General features: G+C 53.6%; 1 protein-coding gene across 3 annotated transcripts in view; it reads right to left on the bottom strand.

The window, feature by feature from the left end:
• Window positions 1–254: 254 nt before the first annotated feature.
• SMURF1 (SMAD specific E3 ubiquitin protein ligase 1) overlaps window positions 255–18,495 on the bottom strand; it is a 92,196-nt gene continuing 73,955 nt past the window's right edge. Inside the window, exons 9-19 of one of the 3 annotated variants that reach the window (XM_069570770.1) lie at window positions 17,879–17,956; window positions 16,788–16,934; window positions 15,507–15,705; window positions 14,010–14,113; window positions 10,023–10,137; window positions 8,704–8,882; window positions 7,565–7,702; window positions 6,788–6,908; window positions 5,736–5,937; window positions 4,459–4,543; window positions 255–3,138 (exon numbers count right to left, since the gene is read on the bottom strand). In XM_069570770.1, the coding sequence (XP_069426871.1) occupies window positions 3,039–3,138; window positions 4,459–4,543; window positions 5,736–5,937; window positions 6,788–6,908; window positions 7,565–7,702; window positions 8,704–8,882; window positions 10,023–10,137; window positions 14,010–14,113; window positions 15,507–15,705; window positions 16,788–16,934; window positions 17,879–17,956 (1,468 nt within the window). In that variant the 3' untranslated portion in view covers window positions 255–3,038. The remainder of the gene's footprint in view (window positions 3,139–4,458; window positions 4,544–5,735; window positions 5,938–6,787; window positions 6,909–7,564; window positions 7,703–8,703; window positions 8,883–10,022; window positions 10,138–14,009; window positions 14,114–15,506; window positions 15,706–16,787; window positions 16,935–17,878; window positions 17,957–18,495) is intronic. The other 2 variants (XM_069570768.1, XM_069570769.1) reach the window with 2 other exon arrangements.

The raw sequence follows: 18,495 nt of genomic DNA, 5'->3' as shown, positions 1-18,495 counted from the left end.
CGGAACCAGTGCTCCTGCTTGCTTTCAGGTGTAAACCCAGGAGTGGAATTGCTGGCTCACGTGGTAGCTCTATTTTCAGTCTCTTGAGAAACCTCCATACTGTTTCCCAAACGTGCTGCTGTCACTTCCTCCTGCCGTTGGAGTGGTAAGTTTGCCCCTTTCTTTGGAAGGCCCTTGCCATTGACTTCCTGTCATGTTAAAAAAAAAAAAAAAGCTGGAAACTCTTTCACACACCAAACAACAGACAGCAAAAATGTAGAGTCGTGAGTTTATTGCAAATGTAACAAAATGAACCTGACCGCCGGGGTCCAGCCTGCTGTCCAACCACTGTTTTTTGTTTCCAGCTGGTTCTATAACCACATTAAATAGAACTAGTATTCTTTAAATACTTTTGATTTTGACATAAAACAACATTAGTGTACAACTTTCACAAAATAAATCAGCAATAAAAACCGTGGGAAGGATAACAAGGATAGCAGCAGTACTTAAAATAAATAAAAATACATTATAAAGTGGTTGAGAGACAAAAATAAACAAATTTTTAAAATTCATACTATGTGTTGGGAAGGCTGCCGTGCGGCAACACCTGGCTGCAGCCGGGGGCGTCTTCTCGGATAGCTTGGCCTGGAGGACCGCCGGACCTGGACTTGGACCCTGGGCTGGGCGAGCCCCGGGCCTCATTCCCAGGTGCTTCTCCCGGGAGGAGTCGGCAGATGGCTGGCGGCCGCCCTGCAGCCCCTCCGGTCTTTCTAAAGCACTGAAGAGCGGTGGTTTGCTACATCCCTGAGGGTCGGCTGATGACCGCTGGTGAGGCAAGCCTGGAGGTTGGGCCCTGAAGCTTCCAGGCAGAGGCGGGGGGACGGGGGGGCGTCTGCGGCTCCCGGGAAGGGCAGGGGTCGAGGGGCTCACCTGGGACCACCCAGGGCTAGACACAATTCTTTGGTGGGGGTGGGGGGTCAAAAGGCCCACTCCCCACGGACACTGAGGTTCGAGGGGCAGTGCCACCGACAGGCCTGCTTGGCAAGAGTGACCTGGAGCTCTGGAAGGTTCTGCCAGGCTCCCTGACACCAGCTGTGGGGGCTGAGGCGTCCATGTGCCAGCAGGGAAGCACAGAGCCGGGCCCTGGGGGGAGGTAAAGCTCACTGTCGCCAGCAGCCCACCCCCCATCAGCAGGAAGGTCACTGGAAAGGAGGCGAATGCCTCATTCCTGCTTCCAGGTCTTTTCAGCCACGAGACCCTCGTTTCCTCCCTAAATACGGAAGGTTCTGGCCGACACCCAGGAAAACCAGGTGTCTTAACCCCTCGGTCCCCTCCTCTAGGTTTAGGTCCGGGTTACAGGGCGGGTGTGTCTGTCTGTACCTTCACACTGCCAGAGGACACCCCTGAGGAGCTAGCTCCCAGCACACCCGGAAAGCATGACGGTAACCCAGGCACGGCTCAGCACCCAGCCTGGCCAGCACATTCTGAGGGGGTGCTTTTCCTTTTACAGCCAACGGCATCCTTCCTATTCTAGAACCCCAGCGAGTCGCCCAGCAGTACAGCTCTCTCTCCTTGAACCCCCAGCTGCAGTCTGCGCCCCAACCCTAGGCCACTGACTGCTTCTGGGTCAAGAGAAGAACCACAGCAAGACGCAGAGGGTCAACGCTGTCCACAGGCGTCGGGAACGAAAAAGGACAGGTCAGAAAGCGCCTTCCAGACCCACAGCCGGATCCCAGCACGGACCTCGGGAACGTCCACGACAGAAGTTCAACAGGGACACGTCCTGCTAGTGAGTTACCCTGCACTTGGCCCCTAAACAAAAACAACGGCCGTCCACACGGAGAGGCTGCTGCCACTGCTTTTTTTCCACTGAAGTTTAGCTATCTGAAACCGAACTACTCTAAAAATTATTTGAACTTTGTGCAAATTGGGGAACGGTGTTAGAAATTTAGGGTTGAGGCTTTCTCTGGCCTTGCTCATCGCCTGGATGGGTGAGCCGCGCCGCGGTGTTTGGTTAGTGTTGCCGTCAGATGGGGACGTGGGCCAGCGGCTCCGGGGGCCCCTCTGCCTTCGGTTTCCATCCACGACCCGCTTTTTGTAAAAAAGTGACTTGGGGTGAACGTAGGTCATGAGGGTTAGACATTCTCTCTCTCCTTTTCAAGCTGGTTCGCACCAAGCCAGCAGCTATGAAGACAGAATTCTGTCCTGTCAGTTTAGTTCTTAAGCACTTTCCACAAAATGGTTCATTAGTATCCAGGTGCAGGTGTGGGTGCGGGCCGGGGCTGGTTTTGGTCTGTTTTATAAGCTCTGTTATGTGGTGGTTTCGCTGGAAAAATATTTTGAATTGGATAGACAATGTGGCTAAAGGGACTCTGAAAAGGAAAGATCATTTTTCTCTCTGCAGAACAAAGTTTTCAGCCAGGAAACCCTGAAAAGAAACACCCAGGCTCCCAGCGCAAGCCGCTTCAACTTGTGTCCCCTTCCAAACCGGAAGCACAGTCTTGACGCCAGCTTCCTGCAGTGGCGGAACTCCAGCAAGCATCTATTTTACGGTTATTGTCAGTTAGAACTTAACCTGCTACCCAGAGCAGGCCGCTGGACGGGGGGTGTGGAATCCGAGCTGCTGAACTCAAAAAGGGGCCTTAGGTCGGCTTTGAGACAGAGCAGCAGGTCCAGCTGTGGGGTGTGCCCCGGGCAGCCCCACGCGGCTCCCTCCCTGGGGGTCGAGACTCCTGTGGAGCCCACGGGCGCTGAGCTGCCACTGCGAGTGCTGCGGCCTTAGTGGAGGGTCCCGTGTGACTGAAGCCGTGCTGACCTGGCTGCGTTTATTGGATGGGGTGGATGTGGGGGGGGTTCCTGCCAGGAGGGGGAGAATGTGGGAGGAGCCACCAGCCGCAGTCTGCCCGCCCCCTCGCTCCCCCAGCGAAAAGCAGGGGAGACCAGCCTTTCCCTCGGGTTTCTAGGATTCCAGGGCCTCAGCCGGCTTCACAGAGGCATCCAGAGAGCTGCCGCTCGGGGTCTGGTGGCCGTGAGCTTGTGTCTGCTCCTCGGGGTGCACCTCACTCCACGGCAAAGCCACAGGTCTCCTCCACCGCCGTCAGCAGCTTCTCATAGAGCTTCTCGTACGACTCGTAGGGCGGGATGTCGATCCGGTTAAAGCTGGAAACAGACAGAGGTGAGACACACTGCCGAGCTGGCCTGGCCGAGGGCCTGCTCCCGGGAGAGGGGCGAGGGCGGGCGGCTGAGCACTTGTGTGCACACCTGGGGCTTCTTGGGCAAAGAGTTTCAAACCAGTGAGACCAGGTGAGTGCATCCTGGGCAGATTAGGACAAAGCTGTCACCTCGTTTGGTTTCTTGTTTGGGGAGAAGTCACTTCTCAGACCAGGATCACAGCTGCAGGCACCGTGGTCTAAACCCCACTCTTAGCTCACTGCCCGGCACCAAACTCTCCAGGACCCGGGCTAACCACAGCTGGCCAGTCCGGAGTATTTCCGGCAGAGATAGACTGTCTCTCAAAACCAACAAGATGGCAGATCCCCAACGGGATTAGATGAACGGGCCAGCATTTCCTCAGGGATGTTCACTCCCAAGGCTGTGTCCAAAAGCCCTAAGAATCTATTTACCTCACAATGAATCCAAAACTACAGAATTCTGACTGAGAGGACACACAGAGGCCTCTTGCACTGCTAGGGGCTAAGCCATTAGGACAGTTTCTGAGGAGGCGTCAGGCTAAAGGGTGTAGAGTCTTTTTCAGGGGTCCTTGACCCCAAGGACATAAGCCTGCTAGGGTAGGAGAGGTGGCCCTGGGGGTCGACCCTGCTGGACACAGACTCACGTGGGCCAGGGGGCTGTCCTCTGTCTCACAGACATGGAGGCCCACCCACTTGGATGGTCAGCGTGGGACCCCCAGCCCCGGTTCCCAGCCAGGAACCTCCCGCAACGTCACCATGCGTCCCGGCAGCGTCTAGAACTGGTTCTGGTCAACTGGAGGGACACTCACGACGTGGTTCACAAGGGTGAATGAGTGAATAGATTTTTAAACCACAAAGGGACTAACCCCACTACAAGTATTGTTTAAGTGAAGACTGAGGGAGGAAACATTTTTCAGTACACAAGGCACGTCTGGCACAGGCAGAGGTCCAAGAAGGAAGAGACCAGGAACCCCAGACTTAAACCTGCAGTGCCCCCTCCTGACGGCACCGGTACGCGCACGCACAGGGAAACACGCACACAGGGACACACACGCACACACGGACACGCACACACGGACACACACGCACACACGGACACGCACACACGGACACGCACACACGGACACGCACACACGGACACGCACACACACGCAGCAGGGGTCAGGGGAGTAGCTCCAAGGTCAGCCACGTCTCGGGACTTAACTGCGCTCCTGAAAGAGCCTCGTGCTGACCCTGACGTGTGGGCTGCCCCACAGACGGACCCCCAGGGCGGGGCGCCGGTCCTTACCAGGTGTGGGCTTTGGGCAGGTTGTCCGTGTTGGCGTCGATCAGGTGGATGGTGAAGAGCCGGGGCCCTGCGGCGCCTGTAGAGCCTTACGAGACCACAGTCTAGTTAACACGCTTCAGAGGTGGGGCCCAGGCCCCCTGCCACCACCCGGGGCCCCCTGCCCGTCCTGCCAGACGGTGTCGGGTGCACGTAACCCTGGGAGCTCTGCGCAGTCTCGGGATATGCACATGGTGGCCACAGAGTGACTAACATCAGACATTCTAGGAAATTCACGGGCGCAGAAGAGCACAGACAGCTGTCCTCTCACAGCCGACCATGAGCCTGCCCCAGGGCAGGCGTCTGAAAGAATCCTTAAGTCACCAGGAATTTGTTTTTAAAAAAAAACCCAGGAAACCCCCTGTGCAGAGGCCGGTGGGAAGACAGACAGACACAAACACCAGGACCAAAGCCCCAGGACAGGAGGGAACGTCTCAGTCCACAAGGGCCTCAGGCTAAGGACAAGGCTACAAGGAATGTTTGCGTGAAACCTGCCCGCTCTCACTAGGAACACGTGAAGTCCACTTACTAAGTTTTAAGATACTAGTATTCTCAACCTTCTGCCAGGGTTATCAAGTGACAAAACCCCCAGATTTAGCATCAGCGCGCAGGAGAGGCCCTTCCCGGGTGGAGGAGCCAACCACAAGCCCCACAGCCCCTTCTGAGCTCAGCTGCAATACTGTGCACGGCCGCCCCCAGCCCCCTTCCTGGGGACCCAGTCTGAGACGAAAGGGACACCTGGGAGGACGGCTCCTTGCTGGACAAGGCAGCCGACCAGGCGGGCCAACGGATGAGGGGACTGAGGGCCCAGCCTGCACAGCGTGCTTATGCGCTCGCTCGGGAGAACTCCGAAGTTAACCCGAGCGCTTTATAGCTGCTTTCCTCCCCCAAAGCCATCTGTTCTGTGGGGCGCGGGGAACCCACCCACTATCCCGGCCCCCCTGGCCTTGCTGGTGGGGTCGTTCCTGGTCCAGCCCCGTGGGGACACCAGTCCAGCCAGCCAGCATCCGCCGCTGCGGGCCCATGGGCTGAGACACCCCGAGCAGGCGGTGTGGAAGACTCGTGTGGCTGACACGGGCTCCCAGTTTACAGATGTTTCTTTCATGCTGGGAGAGGCAGTGGAGAGAGAAGAGGCCTCTGGACGAGTGACACTGCCGTGCCCTGCATGCGTCATGGAAGACCCGATGCCAGGAGATGTCCCAGGCCCCCACCCGGCCTGGCCCGGCCGCCACTGCAGTCACCTTGCAGCGCCTTGAAGCCCTGGAGGGGGACCCGCGTGGAGCCCGTCACGAACTGCAGCAGCCGGGCCCGCCGCTCCTCGTCAAAGGTCTCCACCGCCTGCCAGAACCACCGGACCACGTTGCTGTCGGCCCCACAGTGCTTCAGCCGTGTGTTGGACTTCCAGTCGTCCAGGTCGATCTTGTCCAGGCCACCGATGATCAGCTGCGGGGCGTGAAGGCGGGTCACTTCCCAGACATGCAACGCGACAGGCCGCCCGGGCTCCCGGGCCGTGGAGAGACCGACCAACCATGCCCCAGTCAACCGAGCAATGTTCAGACAAGGGGACACCCCGCCCCCCAACACACAGAGCCAGCCCGAGGCCCCTGTCTGTGTCTGCACTTCCAGGCTGGCTGCCACCCCCGGGGCGCGGGGCGGCCGCTGACGTGACGTTTCCCCACATGTGCACTGAGGAGCCAGAACGGCGGCACAGGGCCACCTACCCAGCGGGGCCGCCTCGCGGGCCCTCGCAGGCACACTTGGGGACGCGTGGGGTGTAAAGTGTGACTCCCCACCGGGGGGGTCACGTGCACTCCGGCACACCAAGGCAGAAGGTTGGGGACACTCTAAAAGGCCCGAGCTACGCGGCGCCAGAGGTGGACAAGACGTGAGTGAATCGCTGCGTCCTGTGAAAGTGGACAAGAAAGGACAGTAACACCCCGTCCTGGGCCTGATAACAGCTGGAATCAAGGCTGAGCAGCTGGCTAGGATGGGGGCGGCCGGTTACGGTCACATCCTCTCTACGCTGGAGGTCTCGAAGTCAAGGGAAGCCATGGAACACCCTGACTGATGGGCCACGGCTGAACTGGACTCCCTGCCACCACATGGACGACGGGTCTCGTCAGCCCTGCTCGGGGCTCCCCGACGCCCCTGTCCCCCAACCCTGTCCCCGCTCCTGCAGCCACGGCGACCCCCATGCCTGTGGGGACTGTGCGGCCTCATCGGCAGCCTGGCCGGGAGGCAGGGACCACCCCGCACACAACAGCCCCTCGCACCCCAGCCCTGCATGGCCCACCTCCAGCTCCTTCTGGTCAAAAGGCTTCAGTAAGTGTTGAGGGATGAGCTCGTTAAACCCCTTCTGAAGAGCCAGGAACTGGGCCTCGATTCCCCTCATGAACCTCCAATTTACATACAACCTGAGAGCAAAAGTCACACGTTGGCAGCAATAGGGCAGCAGTTCTTTCCTCCTTTGGTCGGGGCTGACATCTGCTAAGCCCTGCCCGCCCGCCCCGCTGACGGGGAGGAACGCCCCCTGCTGGTTGGTGACCAGCCTAAGACTCAGAGGAAAGGAAGCCAGCCCCTCCCTTAGATGTGCTGATTCTCTGCTTGAAATCGGTCGGATCTGACCTGACCTGTTAGGGATGCCATAGTTGAAAAAAAAAATGTTTGAAAGTAAAATATAGGACCCTGAGAACGACACCCCCACATGTGTCTGAATACCCCATGGAGAAGGGGGAGGACAGACCGGAGGGAAGATGCCGAGACTGAGCTCAGGAAGCTTCCAGGCTCCTCCTCCTCCCCCTCCTGTGGTCTCCACCGTCACAGCCAGAACCAAGTGCTCCCTTGCCAGTCCCCCTTGGGCTCTGGGGTCACAAATCCCCCTTTAACAGGTCAGCCCTCCACTCAGAGCTCCCACTGCTGACGCCACGGCTTTCTGGAAGTCTCTACTGTGACTCTGGTCCAAGTACGGGAAGGGAGGCTCACGCAGCAGAGGAGCCTTGGCCATCTCAATGTGACCTCTGCCCGCCGTCCCAAGGCGACCCCCTCCCCGGATGCCCAGAACACTGCCTACCGGACATATTCCTTCTTATTCTCCTCTGTGACGGGGACGTTCCTGCCGTTGGGTTTCAGTTCGTGCTGAAGAATCCGCCCGAAAGCGTTGTGCTCCACGCAGAACGTGTGATCGAGCACGGGGGTGATGTCGTTCTCTCTGGGGGGGAGCACAGAGGCGGGGGTCAGGGCGGCCCGGCTTCCTCCCTCGCAAGAGGAGGGTGATGGGAGCAACGCTGCTGAGGCTCCCGGAGACAGGGTGCCCGAGTCTCCGAGCAGACAGGAGGGAAGCGTGACGGGGATACGAAGTCAAGGGGCAGCCACACCAAGAAGACGGCGCCACCCTGCCTCCAGGCAGCCTTTCCAAGGCTCCAGTGCAGAGAAGCCCTTGAAAGCTGGGGCTGGCTCCTTTGCCACGTTTCTGGGAACACAGCTGGGGTGGTTCACAGGATGCAGATCTGACCCCTGCACCCCAGCCTTAGCAGCTGGGACGTGTGGAAGGAGCTGGACCTCCCATTCCTGTGAAATCAGCCCATTCAAGAGGACCCCCGACATCCACAGTAACCGTGTAGCTGTGCCTGTTGCTTTTAAGAGTTTTAGGATAATCGTAAAACAAAGGCGACTGAATATCAGGACTTTTTTGATAACTTCCTGGTCCCTCTAGGGGCTTCCCTGGTGGCTCAGCTGGTAAAGAATCCACCTGCAATGCAGGAGACCTGGGTTCGATCTCTGGATTGGGAAGATCCCCCCGAGAAGGGAAAGGATACCCCATCCAGTATTCTGGCCTGGAGAATTCCATGGTCTATACAGCCCATGGGGTCGCAAAAAGTCAAATAAGACTGAGTGACTTTCACTTCACTTCACTTGGTCCCTCTAGAGACCATGAGACACCTCAGAGTGTTAAAAAAAACAAACCACCAGGCCTGGGGATTAACAGCCACAATTGTAACCGAATAATTCAAGGAAACAACAAAAGAAACTGGTCCCTGAAGAGTAGCTGGTCAAACAGTGTAGGAGGTCGTAAGTCAATTAGATATTTTCCTCAGACCAGCTTCTCTGTCTCTGGGGGCTTGCTTCTCTCCTGCAGTCTCACAGCCATGGGTCTGGTGCACCCTAAGACAGGTGACGCGTGAATTTTCAGTTCCCTGAGTCGGTACTTACAGAATCCACACTAAGCTCTTATGGAGTTCAGGGTCCACCGATTCCAAGTCAGAAAGCTGGATGGGCTTCCCCAGTAGCTGCTTGTAGAAAGGAACCGTGAAACCCCCATTGATGTAGTGTCCGTGGAACACAGCCAGACCCATGATCCGACCCACAAAATGGAAGTAAGACAAGTGGTCCTGCAGGGGGCAGCAGAGAACACTGTTAGGAAGCTGACCGGCCGGGTGGACAGGGGTGTTTCTCCAGGCTTCTCAGGAGACCCGTCCCACAGGCAGGAAGCTGAATCAGTGATTCACAGGCTGCGCTCAGGACCCACCTGGTCAAAGGTCACATGAGAGCAGGACTCTGGAGAGGTCATCTGAATGACACTTCATGTGCCCTTGGTTCAAATACCTTCTCCAAACTGCTATTGAATTTGTGGGGCCCAGTGCAAAATGAAAATGCAGAACCTCTTATTCAGAAATGGAGAATTTCAACATGACGAAGGCAAAGCGTCAACCACGAGCTGCCCCTTCTCAGCGCAGCGCCTGGTGCTGGCACACCCAGGAGGCCCCCAGCCTCTCCTCCCAGCGTGCCACGAGCAAATAAAGGCGAAAGGCAGCCCACTTCTTCCTCTGCCATCCCTCCCCCATCCCACAGGAAAGCAGAAGAGAGAAAAATCCAGAGAAGGGACTGAGCCGGGGACACAGCCCAAAACCAGTGCTGTTGTGGTTTGTAACCAGGGAACCCCCGTTTCTACTCTTAGGTTGGAATTACAGAGTGTCCACACTGGTGAAAGTCGCACTGACTGCCCCTCAGAGCCACGTGCACGGTGGGGACCACAGGACACGGCCCCGCAGCAGAGCCCTCCGCTCACCGTGGGCCACCCCTGGGCCACATTCTGCTCCTATTTCCTCATTGCTATGATGAGCAGCTAAGAGTATCAGCACGCTGGCCAAAAAGGCCAGTTACAGAAGGGAATATTCCAGTTCTGGCTGGGCGGAGGACGGACCTCGTACCCCACTTCTCAGAATGACACTATCAACAAATACAGCCATCAAGCCAGAGTTCCCTCAAATGGCAGTAAAATGCTTTGAGTCCACGAGCAGCTCAGTTTCACTCGTTGTCTTTGAAACAACATACTCAGTGACCCCAGTCACTGAAGAGAAGGGGTGGAAACCATCCATCCCTGATCCCGCTGTCAGTCTACCTTTCCATATTTTATTTGCCACAGACTTTGAGTAGGTCTACAATGAATAAACCAAGAATTGAGGTTGAAACTGGAAAGCCACTTAAATTCTCCAACTTAATTTCTGACCTCCATATTCATTAATACTTACAGGGTTGATTGAAGAATCTGGGTTGATTTGCAACATGTAAATGTTGTCTGTGGAGTACTGGAAGAGTCCATAGTACGGATTCAACATTTCATGGCACAGTAAATAAAGCCACTCCCTAGAAAGCACAACAACAAGAAGACATGTTAAAACCCCCTAGTTTTAGATCTTCATCACGGGACTGATGGACCATGCCCTTGGAAGCCAAACTCATAAGGCTGCCTGGCTCTGAGAAAAGGTGATTGGTACGGACTGGGCAAATAGGCTTCAAGAAGGAAACAACTGCTTCTAGCGGTACCAGAAAATCAAAACTTCAGCAACTCCGAAGTTGAGAACTATCTCTGGCTGCTGGGAATCATCACCAGCTCAGAGGCACGGTGTCTGTCAGCCTGCCTTTCCCCAGGGAAGGTTTTCTCTGCTACTTTGTAGAGGTAAAATCTCAGGTGACAATGGAACTTCCCTGGTGGTCCAATGGCTAAGAATCCGTACTCCCGATGCAGGGGCCCGGGCTCAGTCCCTGGTCAGAAGACTATATCCCATGTGATGAAACTCAGAGTTCACATGCCATGATGAAAGATCACAGACCCCCATGTGCAGAAACCAAGACCCACAGAGCCAAATAAATATTTTAATTTTTAAAAGGCCCAAATTAAAACCAAACAAAAAAAAAGCACTCTAAACAGAAAACATGACTCAGTTGCTGTGGTCAGGTTTGGTAAACCCAGGTATGCAGTCTTATATAAACACTTGTGTAACCCTGTCTTCTTTCTACTCAAAACTTCTTTAAATAGACGAATCTTATTAAGTTCTAAAATTTCTTACTCTTTGAAATAGAAAAACACAGAAGTGAGAAAATATGGAAGGATAAGCCCAAATGCAGATAATCTGTCGGAGAAGCGCGTGAAAATACCCACAAAATGATCACACCAACACAAAGTGACATATCGAACTCCAACAGGAAGGAACTGTCAGAGACGAGACGCCGAGTCTTAGGAAGCCTCTTTATTAGGAAGGCAGGACTTCCCAACTCGAGCTTCGTTCAGCCCCAAGTTTCAGAGTTTGGATTTACAAAGAATTATTTTCATAAACGCCAAGGACCTGCAACTGTCTAGACAGGAAGTGATTAAAATACAAGCAAACATTCCGACTGAGCTGTGGACGAGGTATAGAGCACGAGAAAAGTTCCAGAAGTGGTCAAGGAAGCGCTATCCCCAGAGTCAGAAGAGAGAGAGAGAGGATAAAGGTTCAGACCCAGAGGCAGGGCAAAGAAGCAGACATACACGCACGTGTAACACACAGGTAACTGACATCTCAGCCCTCCGCGACCGGTATGGACCGTTCAGACACGGGGAAGACGCGAGAGCTGAAAAAGTGGGAGATCAGACTAGCGGCAGAAAAGCAGGGCTTCTCAGCTCTTTCCCTGCAGCACCGTGTTCATCAAGGCAGCTACACCAACACTCATCTCCACCTGCAAGACTTCATAACCATGGAAAGCAGTAGAGAAAGCGAACTCCTTCCAAATCAAACTTCACCCAGCTACACATGGAATAATGTAAAGTGAAACCATTCAAGATACTGACTCTTGAGACATCCCGAGACTAGAAAGAAAAAGGCAGAGGAGAGAGAATGGAAGTAGTGTGGCATGAATTTCGGACAAACATGAACGAGGAAACAGAAGTCTCCCTGAAGAGAGGGACGGAAAGCCTAGAGCCCTTGTCTTGTTGGGAATGGGACTCATGTTTTCAGGGCAGACGAAAGTTACATTTGCCAGAAGAAAGATGCTTTCTAGAATCAATATGGAGAAGATCAAAGAAGAAACCTGGGACGATCGGGAAAGAAAAAGCACCTCCCAAGGAGAGGCAGTTGCAGTGTGAGCATGTGGTCAGGAAGGCCCGGGCTCAACCTGTATCCCAGACGGAGGGGCAGGAGGGGAGAAAGGCGGACGCGATGGGAAGAGGCTGGAGGACCAATTCTGTTCCCGGCCCCATTTACTTACTTTTGGCAGCTGGAAAAGACCCCAACTTCACCCAGAGACGTAGTGAGACCCCCATATCACTTCTCAGAACCTAATTTTGCTGGTGCTGACTGCTGCAGGGGTGAGAATCTGCTTGTGTATTCTAAACTGTGAGGGTGGGAGGCTCTCCTGTCCCATGACCCCCAAGATGGGACCACTGTCACACACGACTGCATGTTAACCAGGCCCCTTGCAGCACCTACCAGAGTTGAGGTTCGCAGTCACTGGTGATTCTCTGACTCGTAACCTTGTCAGAGAGGGGATGGGATGCTTCAGAACTGGGGTTCTGCCAGTGAGTGACAGCAAGCCGAAAGAGGAGCAAGGAAGTGAGGAGGGGGTGGGAGGAGTGAGCAGGACGGTGGATACGGGCAAGGAGGCCTTGAAGACAGGAGTGGGAGAGAAAAACGGGAAAAAGGTACAGCATCTATGGATGACGGGTGTTCCCGGATGGGGACAAACGGCACAAAAGTGACTGAAACCAGACTCGCATCAGACAGTGACCCGGGAGAGCAAATTCAGAGTTCTGACTGAAAATGATTTTCTTTCTAGAAGTCTATAAGAAGCCAAGCTATCAAAGCAAAGATTATAAGACATTTTCAGACCTAAGATCTTGGAAAATTAACCCCACACACACCCTTTCTAAGAAACCTACTTGAGGATATACCCCAATAACACAAGGGAGTAAGCCAAGGAATAAGTAGCCGTGAGACCCACACAACAATGGCTCCAACCCAAGAAAGCAGTGATGTCCCACGAAGACAGCTATGCAGAAGGTCTGAAGAAACTGTGTCAGGGGACAGGGCCTCCACAAGAGAGGATGGGAGGGGGGAATTGGCCAAAGGCGATATTCAATGGAGCAACAAAGACAAGACCTGGTTTAAAAGAAGAAATTCTTAGAAAAATTAAAATTTGCTCAAAAGGATAAAATAAATGATAGCATACCACTTAATCCCTCAGGAAACAATATTTACACTTTCATAATAATATAAAACAATGTATTGACTTTCAACTCTTACAAATAATACATAGGCACAGGAGACTGACTTAATTTTGGTTACAGAACAAAATGTAAATCTTTGGCCTTGACTCTGTAAAAGTTATACTACAGATACTGGAATGCAAGAGGTAACAAGTGGAAGGAAGGGAAAGTCAGGAGCATCGATATCCTTCTCTTATGAAAAAGAGAGGCCAAGAGACAGTGTCTCTCATGGACAACATAAAAATAAAGGCGGAAACACATCGTGCACAGTTGCAAAGCCAACGACAGAAGAACTGAAGACACTGAGACTCCAAAGCTGGAAAGGATTAAATTTGATCCTCGCCACAGCCATGACCTAGTCTATGTGCCTACAAACACACCTCACAGGGTCAGCAGATAATAAATGAACTTGAGCAAGTTCACGATCTAGATGACTCGTTCTATTAAAACAGACAGTTAAAAGAGCCAAAGAACTGTCGTCGCAAAGGTGAAGAGAGGGAAGACAGGACACATAACATAATCATGAGAAACTACTGCCTTTAAAATCATCGGCATGAATCATTTTGACCCAAACCTCACTTTACAAAACCCCTTTGACACAAAGGCAATGTACATGCCTTCCTCCCTCCCACCCCTGAAAGTCCTCTTAGGACAAAAGCCAGGCTGTCTCCACATTAACTTCCGGTTCAGGAGGTTCAGTGAGGGTACTGTCTTCCCAGGCCAGATGGAGAAGGGAGTAAGGTTAAAAGTTTAATTCAAACTTCGTAAGAAGTGAAGCGATGATTGGGTCAAGAGCTGGGTCTTGATGGGTCATAGCGAGATGCTAGCAAGCACACGCTTTTAGGAATTCTTTTCCTAAGAATGCTCTCTGATGGCAAGACCCGAGTTCTGACTGCCCTGAAATCAGCACCAGGAAGGGGCAGAGGGCTGCTCGGCAAACATCTGCTCACAGGTGCGCTGACATCCACGCAGGAGTGGGGACACACGAGCCTCTCACCTCGCCACCCCGCCATAGTCCAAGCCTTCTTCTCCTCGGAATTTCACCATGAGGCGCTTTTTCAAGTCTTTTGGTCGCATCTTCATTATCTGGCGATAAGACTCCTGCACGTCAAAATTACAGTTTCAGAGAGAAGAACTTGTCTTATTTTTAAAGTCATAACATGATGAAAGGTTATTTATAATGCAGCCCGACTATAAATGAGATCCGAGCTTATTTTTAAGAATTCCATTGAGTCCTGTCTGGTTCCTGTTCAGGATGTTACTCTGAGCTCTGGCTCACTGCTCCTTCTTCACCTTTCTCCCACCATCACTCCCTCAGAAACAACAAAGCTCATGGCAGCTAACACTGTACCCCAGGATACACACAGTTACCCTCAGCACAATCACAACTTAAGGATTAAACGTCCTCTCTAGGGTTGATTTTCTCCACACAAATGAATTCCAATGTGTCCTATAAGTTTATATGCTTTAGCCAAATGAAGACCTCATAAGAGAGTAAAATAATAAGAAAGAAACAGTAAAAGAATCTTGAGCCTGGTTTTACATCTGAAGTCAAAAAGCACATTTTCCCACTGAGTCAAAAAGCCACGCAGGCGTTCAGTGGAACATAAAGCAGCTTATCAGACACAGGAAACATGTGGTCAGCCTAACAGGGCCTCAGAGTCAGCCTCTGGAGTGGAACCAGCTCAGTGTCTGTGGGTATTTTCAGTGAAAAGGCACTTAAGAACCTTTTCTTGCTTTACATTTAACGGGATTCAAAAGCGACCATCCCAAGAGGCGAGGGGATGTTGAATGGAAAAGATCTGGCAGCAGCGTGTCCAAAATTCAGCTTCCCCGTCCTGACAGCCGCTTAAGATGCTCAGTGGGCAAAACCGGGCACTTGGGCTGCTCCACTCATGCGGCTCTGGGCACTTTGGAGAAGGCGCTGAGTGGCCCCCCGGCTGCTGTGGGCCAGGAGAGCCTGCGCCTCAGCGAGGCTTCCACAGAGGCCCGTACACGGCTGAGACTCTACCGATGATGGTGGTCCTGAGAAAAGGACCCTGCCTGCCAGAGGTCCCCTATTTAGGGAGCCCAATGCCGCAGGGCAGCTGGACAGAGGTCAGCACGCCACCCAGAGCCAGAAGGGAGAGGGAGGCCACTGGCTCCTCCAGGGAGACAGTGCCCTACGGGGAGGTGGCGGGCCAGGCCCCGCACAGGGATGCTCAGTTCTGAGGATGCCGTGCCAACGGCAGGAAATACCATCCGTACAATGCAGGTGCGGGATTTACAGTACCACTTCGTACTAGCTGTATACAGATCGCTAGATCTTCACTCAGAAGTCACTGACTTTTAAACCTTGACCACAGGAGGAAATACTGACCCCTCTCTTGCCTGGGGCTTCAGCCTGATAAAGCGCTGCATTTCACCCCCGACACACCAGACAGGAAGCAGAACTCACTGTCCCACTGGCGGGGGACAGAGTCCGCCTGACGGCCAGCTGCCCCGAACCCCGTACCTCAAATATCTCCTCTCTGGACACCTCGATGCGGCAGTGGCCAGCCTGGGGCTGCTGCAGGGAGAGCTCGTGTCTGAGGACCTTCAGTTTCTGGACCAGATCTCTCTCGTACCTCTGGGCGGGCAGCTCCTCGTCCTCCACGGAGCCCTCGCTGGGTGGTGGTGGCGGCTGGCTGGGCTCCTTCAGTTGGCACTGGTGACTTGAGGAGAGCAGAAGCGCTGCGGTCACCCCAAGGGCAGTGGCCAGTGGGGTCCCCCCACACACACCAAGGGACCGAGAAGAGAGGTCAGGACACCCACTTCCAGTCAAGAGTGCTTCCCCGGTGACACAACTGTGTACGCAGATACGTGAAAATCCAGGAGGCCACCCTCAGACCATCCTTTTCATCAGATGTTACCGGAAACCCCAAACGAACTTCCTGGCCAACCCAACAGGTGTCCAGGATATAACAAAGGAGACCCCCATCTCCGCCTCTCATACATATTCTCACTGTCATGAGTAAACACAGACGCCTCTAGCATTCATCGGCTTCTAGTGCCGACGCGCTCTCAGCGGGGCCTCGGGGCTGAGAACTACACGGAGGTGACCGGAACACTGAAATCAGATGAGAGTGGAGGAGGCGACACGCAGAAGAGCGAGCCAGGGAAACGTGGCGGGGCCGCTCCTCCTCCTCTCATCCGGGGCATCTCCAGGGCTCCTCCCGGAGGCGCAAGTCCAGGGACGGAGGCGGCCCAGGACCGCTATCTGTTCTGCTCCAGTTTTGATGACTTACGTCAGCTCTCAGTGACAAGCACCTCTGGGCTCTCATGTTTGAGGACACACGTCCCTTATCCTGGGACATGGAGCGTGGGATCCAAGGTCATCTCCAGACCCAACTGCCCCGGGAATGATGGTCTGGGAAGCCAACCGGTGCTCTGGACCCGCCCTCCCCCGTGGTGGTGAGCAGGCCCCAAGGGAAACCTCACTCCGCTGCTTCCCACTCTGAGGCCGCCCGTCTCATCAGATACGCGTGTGGAAGCTCCGAGAATGAAGCTGCGGCAGCTCGGGGGTTTGATTTAGGCTGCAGCTCAGCTATAGGCTGGCTGTGACACAGGCCTTCAGGACTGCACCCAGCTGGCTTGAGAGTTTAAAACACATGACTGTCCACTCAGTAATTAGCGTATTTTGCTCACGCTTACGCTCTGCTAACCAACAAGGCAGTCGACAGATGAAGGGAAATACCAGTAGGAGACACGGCACTGTAACGGTACAGAGGCCAAAAAGAGCCGGTAAGAGTCTTACGTCATGATGTGGTGTAACCGCGGGTCTGTAAACTGGGTTGTTCGGTTATTATGATCTACAAAATATACTCTCCCGGAAACCGTGCTGCGGACTTCCCAACCGGGCGGCAGTGGTCCGAGTTCATCGCAGTTCACACTGTCAAGGCCTCTACCAGAAAGGAAGACACACAGCGGTTTGCCCCTCTGAGCGTGGAGGCCTGACACCGAATCTTCAGTGAGAGGAGCAGGGGTGCCCCCTTACCCAGGGGCTACGCAGGCCAATCGAGGTGCTACCTACACCAAACACCCACCGAGGCCCAGCCCCCGTGGTGCACGTGGCAGCAAAATCCCACGGATAAAATCGCAACTCTCACAGCCTGTGGTCAGGACAGGGAGCACGGTCTGCCTGGGAATTCCATTCCTTCCACCAAAGAGGAGTGAAACATTGCCTATGCAATGGGAACCTCGACCAAACCTTTGGCCAGCCCAGCAGCGGGGGGACCTGAATGCTGCTGGAAGGCCTCTCTGGGTTCACAAGTTAATGAGATGCTCAAGGTTAGAAGGGTCTCTCCGTGGGAAAGCTCCCAGGAAACACGTTTTCTCCAGCAGACAGGGGTATAAGAACATGCACTGGAAATCTTCCCATTCTAGGGAGCTGCGCCAGGACAAGGCCGTCTCATTTTTGAGTCACTTTTGTTAATAAGCAAGTAGCTCTAAGTCTAACCTCTTGATTAATTATTTCAACCCAATCCACAGTCACCTGGGAGCAAGCATTACTGACCAAGATGCTTTTCTAATGAGCACAAAAGCCTGAACTTCCTTCCCGAGAGTACCAAGGAGATAGCTCATTCATTTGCAGGTAATACTTCCATTCTAATTATAGACACTGAATTCTAAGTTCAACATAGATTTGGAAAATCAAAGGCAAGAAGCTTGTTCTCAGATGAAACAAATTATGAACAAAAAGGAAATGAGCATTACTAAAATGTTATTAGGCAGTAATGCTGTTCTGAAACCAAAAAAAAATTCCTAAGAAAAAAAAGAAAGCAGAGCAAAGAGAAAAAAGAAACTTAACTGCATTACAGGTGGGGGAGGGGCAGGGGTCCTTCTGACCCGGGCTCAGGTGGATGGCCTTGTGGAAGGAACTCGTATAGAAAAGCTTCAGCTCCCCCGGGAACGGTCCCCAAGGGACTGAGGCAATGGGGGTGGTAAAGTAGGAGAGAAAGAGGGTGATAGAGCCTTTACATTTCCTGTGTAACTCTTTATTATGCAGAATTGTAAGCATATAAAAAAAGAGAGAGAGGCCGTAGTGAGTAACCAGCTTCAACAACCACCAGCTCATCACCAGCCTGCCGCCAGGGCTCCCCATTCACTCCCCCACTCCAATCATTTAAAGCATCAGGTCGGATATCAGATCAGCAATATGTTTAGTTTAAAATGAGAGCAACCAAATCTTGAAGGTTTTTTGAGTAAGTGCATTTGATTTCATCTAAGGGTAAGGGTCTTTTCCAGTTATGGAACCGGATTTCAAGACCCAGGGTCGCTCTCTAAACTTTAGTCTAAAGGACCCAAGTGTGTTACAGCAGCTGCTGACCAGCTGGGGGGAGGGAGGAGCAGAGCTGGGACCGTGGACCGCCACCCCCCGCCCCCCCCAGAGTCTGAGTCAGGACCTCAGGCAGCGCACCCTCTGAGCCCACACCTCCAAGCCCTAAGGGCTGCATCGCCCACAG

Source organism: Ovis canadensis, chromosome 24 (assembly GCF_042477335.2).
Source record: "Ovis canadensis isolate MfBH-ARS-UI-01 breed Bighorn chromosome 24, ARS-UI_OviCan_v2, whole genome shotgun sequence".
NCBI classification, from domain to species: domain Eukaryota; kingdom Metazoa; phylum Chordata; class Mammalia; order Artiodactyla; family Bovidae; genus Ovis; species Ovis canadensis.
This window is presented reverse-complemented; position numbering and strand designations above follow the sequence as displayed.